We start from the raw sequence: 3,924 nt of genomic DNA, 5'->3' as shown, positions 1-3,924 counted from the left end.
GAGAATGAGCGCTTGGGATTTCCACTCTTAGAAAAACCATAAATGAAAAGAAAGAAAAAGGAAAAAGAAAAGAAAAACTAACCGCCGTTTCCCATATTCACAAGCAATTCCCTACAAATCCCGAAACGGAAAATCGACGGTGAATGTTCTCAGGGGCCCACTGGACAATAGTCCACCAGCCAGGGAAGATAGCGTCCACGTCATCATCCATAGTCCAGGCTGGCCAAAAAATAGAAAAAATAAAAGGAAAAACGTACCGGGTTGAAGAAAGGAAATTACCATTCGTGGGCCCAGTAGGAAAAGGGAGCGTGTCGGGTGCGAAGAAATACCTCTGCTACTGTTACGGAAAGACAAAGCTGCTTCAAACGGCGTCGCTTTTGCTTTCTTTACCCTCCTCCTCCCATCATCTTCATCATTACATTACTCACCACTACTCACTTTTTCTTCACACACACAAAGAAATTTCAGTCTTCAATGGGAGTGTTCCACAGACCCCCTTCTTCATAACCCAACCCTTTTTTTCTTTTTTCTTTTTTTCTTTTTCTTCTTCTTTCCTTCAATCTACTATCCCTTCTTCTTCTCCTCCTTCATTTCTTTTTTTCGATTCGGTATCACTTCATTACGCCATCCTTTTTCCTCTTTTTTTTTTTTCTTTATCTCTGTGTTCTGCATCAACGAATGTGCGTCTGAGGTCTCTTTGTTTTCGATTCTGGAGAGATGGGTAGTGTGTCTTCCGATGACGGCTCCGACCAACTCAGCGATCGTTGTGGGAGCTACAGTTTGAGTGCTGATGTCAGTGAGTCAGAGAGTTGTAGTAGCTTTTCTTGCCGGAGGTTTGATGGTGAAGGGGCTTCCAGCTCAATGGCTTCTTCTCCCCATCCTGTTTCTGCGAATTTCTGCTTTCCCCCGCCGGTTTCCTTGCCGGTGCTTGGGGGCAAGGATGTTTTTGTTTGGGATGACAAGTCTAAGAAACGGGAAGCTGATTTATCTGGTAATTTTCTTTCTCTCTTGTTTGTTCTTTGTGTGGCTTTATAATGTTGCTGGGTTTTGTCACAATTAGTCCCCAATTTCAATTTTGAGTATTTTAGTTTTGTTTTTACCAGACGACTTCCATTCTCTTCATTTCTCAGAAAATCGTGAGAACGATTAAGGGTGTTTTTCTTTTCCACTTTCCTTTCATTCTAGATTTAGCTGTCCAAACAGATCAGGGAATGTGCTGTCGAGATCAGAACTCAATTGGGGTTTCTTTCGCCTTCCTGACATTGAATCAGAGAACCCAAACTTTTTTCTTAATGAGAGATTTCATTCACTTCTGGAATTCATCTTATTATCTTACCTCTCCTTTTATTTTATGCAGAAGTCGAGATGATGAAGGAGAGATTTGCCAAACTTCTCCTTGGTGAAGACATGTCGGGGGGAGGGAAAGGGGTTTGCACAGCTCTTGCTATCTCGAATGCCATTACCAATCTCTCTGGTAGATCTTTTATTTGAACTCTTCTAAGTGATTGTAACTATGGATTCATTCCGATAGTATGAAACTCATGAACGTTTCTGATTTCATTTCAACCATTTTCGTCTGAAATTTCAGCTAGCGTATTTGGTGAATTATGGAGATTGGAGCCACTGGCGCCACAAAAAAGGGCAATGTGGCATAGAGAAATGGAATGGCTTCTATGTGTTTGTGATTCTATTGTGGAGCTTGTTCCTACAGTTCAGCCTTTCCCTGGTGGAGGTACTTACGAAGTAATGATGTCTAAACCACGCTCAGACTTGCACATGAACCTCCCTGCCTTGAAGAAGCTTGATGCATTGCTTCTTGGTATTCTTGGTGGGTTTTGTCATACAGAATTTTGGTATGTTGATCGGGGTATAGTTTTGGGTGACTTGAATGACTGTAACGATTTCCTGCCTGGTGGAAGGCCTTCGATTAGACAAGAAGATAAGTGGTGGCTTCCTTGCCCAAAAGTTCCAGCAGATGGCTTGTCTGAGGATGCCAGAAAGAGGCTGCAGCAGTGCAGGGACTGTACTAATCAAATACTCAAAGCAGCCATGGCAATCAATAGTAATGTACTTGCAGAAATGGAAGTTCCTGCGGCTTACATGGAAACATTGCCTAAGGTATGGGTTTCTTTTTTATTGACTGCGAACTTGCTGAAATTTCAATGTTAACTTCTTTGTATTCATCTGCTCCTGAAACTTCTTTTACTTCAATAAAAAATGGTAAGTTCATGGCACTTGATGTTTATTGTTATTGCGCTCACATTTGATGCCCGTTGTTATTGCGCTTTGGCAAAATTTATAAGAATCACTGTTTCTTAATCTGATGTACACAGTTTGGTTAAGTCATCTTTTATATGTTTAGTGTCGTGGGTTTCTTTGAGTACTTATTTATGTTAGGCACTACTTCTGGTAATCTCTTTTTTATTTGGAAGATTTTCATTGTACCTCTGGAATTCAGTGTTTATCAGATTAGAAAAAAGATCTTTGATGATCAATTTTCTTTCCTTTCCTATTTATATGTTGAAACAGAGTGGCAAAGCTTGCTTGGGTGATATCATTTATCGCTACATGACCGCTGACCACTTCTCGCCTGAATGCCTCCTCGATTGCTTAGACCTTTCGTCAGAGCATCACACCTTGGAAATAGCAAATAGGATCGAGGCTTCAATTCATATTTGGAGACAAAAGGACCATAAAAGAAGCGGTCATCGCAACAAGGGAAGACGACCAACATGGAGTGGCAAGGTCAAGGGCATTGTTGGAGACCCTAGGAAGAGTAACAATTTGGCCAGGAGAGCAGAGACCCTTCTTGACAGTCTAAGACTAAGATTTCCAGGATTACCACAAACAGCATTAGACATGGCTAAGATCCAATATAACAAAGTAACTTCTTCCATCCTTTTGCACCTTATGTTAACCCAGCACTTGACATGTCATATCATAGTTTAGATCTCTTCAACCCTCTCGCTGTGTAATCCTGAGAAATATATAACTTGATAAAATGCTAAATGTATTGAAAATGGATTCGATCTAATGATGGAAACTATCCTTGCAGGATGTGGGGCAATCAATTCTTGAAAGCTATTCAAGGGTGATGGAGAGTTTGGCTTTCAACATCATGGCACGGATTGACGATGTCTTATACGTAGACGATGCGATCAAGCGATGCGTCAAAGCGGAGTCAATCTCACTTTTCAACAGAGGTTTAGGTGGTCTTCCAATTCAGAAACGGATGTCTCCAAGCCCCTTCTCAATCCATCAGAGCCCATTTGCCTCACCATTTGCAACTCCAACTTTCTGTTCCTCTACTCCAGTTGGAGGAAGCCCAGGAAGACTATCTCCTCCCCCAACTGTAAAAAGAAGCAATACGAAGAAAGAAACTGCAGTTCTAAGTAAAGACAAACAAAGCCAAAGTGAGAAAGATAAAATCTGGTCATATGCTGGGAATCTTAGTGGTAGAAGAGTCTCTGGGGTGACTCCAGAGAGAGATTGATTGTTAAATTTCTTGAATCTGACAATGGTAACTTTGCTAGTTTTGATGAGACCATTCTACTGTATATTATTACGTAGCAAGTAGAAATGTAGAAGAGACAGATGATTCAGCAGAAGATGAGATAATTTTTCGATACATTTTCTTATATAAAGCACTTTTGTAATTATATGCATTGTGTAAAAAAGAAAAAGGAATTTGAAGAGGCTTAGGAACAACACGAGGAGATTGACAGAGTGATCAGGAATATTTTGGGATCTGATCGTAATGGCTTGTTTCTTCTCCACACTATAAACTAATAGAATTGCTGTCTTTAGAAGCAAGATAATAATAATTGTCCTCATGTGGAAAGCCTTTTGAACTTGACTGTGACTTTTGATTTGTAAGTTATTTTCAAACTAGAGTATCATTATTTTATAAATTGTTTAGATAAA

The 3,924-nt window shown here is 40.2% G+C and overlaps 1 protein-coding gene across 1 annotated transcript; it reads left to right on the top strand.

Annotated features, from left to right (window-relative positions):
* The first annotated feature begins 414 nt into the window (after positions 1 to 414).
* Positions 415 to 3,693, top strand: LOC101206758 (rop guanine nucleotide exchange factor 1). Its single transcript, XM_004139905.3, has 5 exons — positions 415 to 991; positions 1,358 to 1,474; positions 1,589 to 2,118; positions 2,530 to 2,883; positions 3,056 to 3,693. Exons 1-5 carry the CDS (start codon positions 718 to 720, stop codon positions 3,491 to 3,493), a joined length of 1,713 nt encoding a protein of 570 aa, XP_004139953.1. The 5' UTR covers positions 415 to 717; the 3' UTR covers positions 3,494 to 3,693.
* Positions 3,694 to 3,924: the final 231 nt, after the last annotated feature.

This window comes from Cucumis sativus, chromosome 6, assembly GCF_000004075.3.
Source record: "Cucumis sativus cultivar 9930 chromosome 6, Cucumber_9930_V3, whole genome shotgun sequence".
Lineage (NCBI taxonomy): Eukaryota > Viridiplantae > Streptophyta > Magnoliopsida > Cucurbitales > Cucurbitaceae > Cucumis > Cucumis sativus.
Note: the sequence above shows the minus strand (reverse complement) of the source record. Positions and strands in the feature narration are given on the sequence as shown.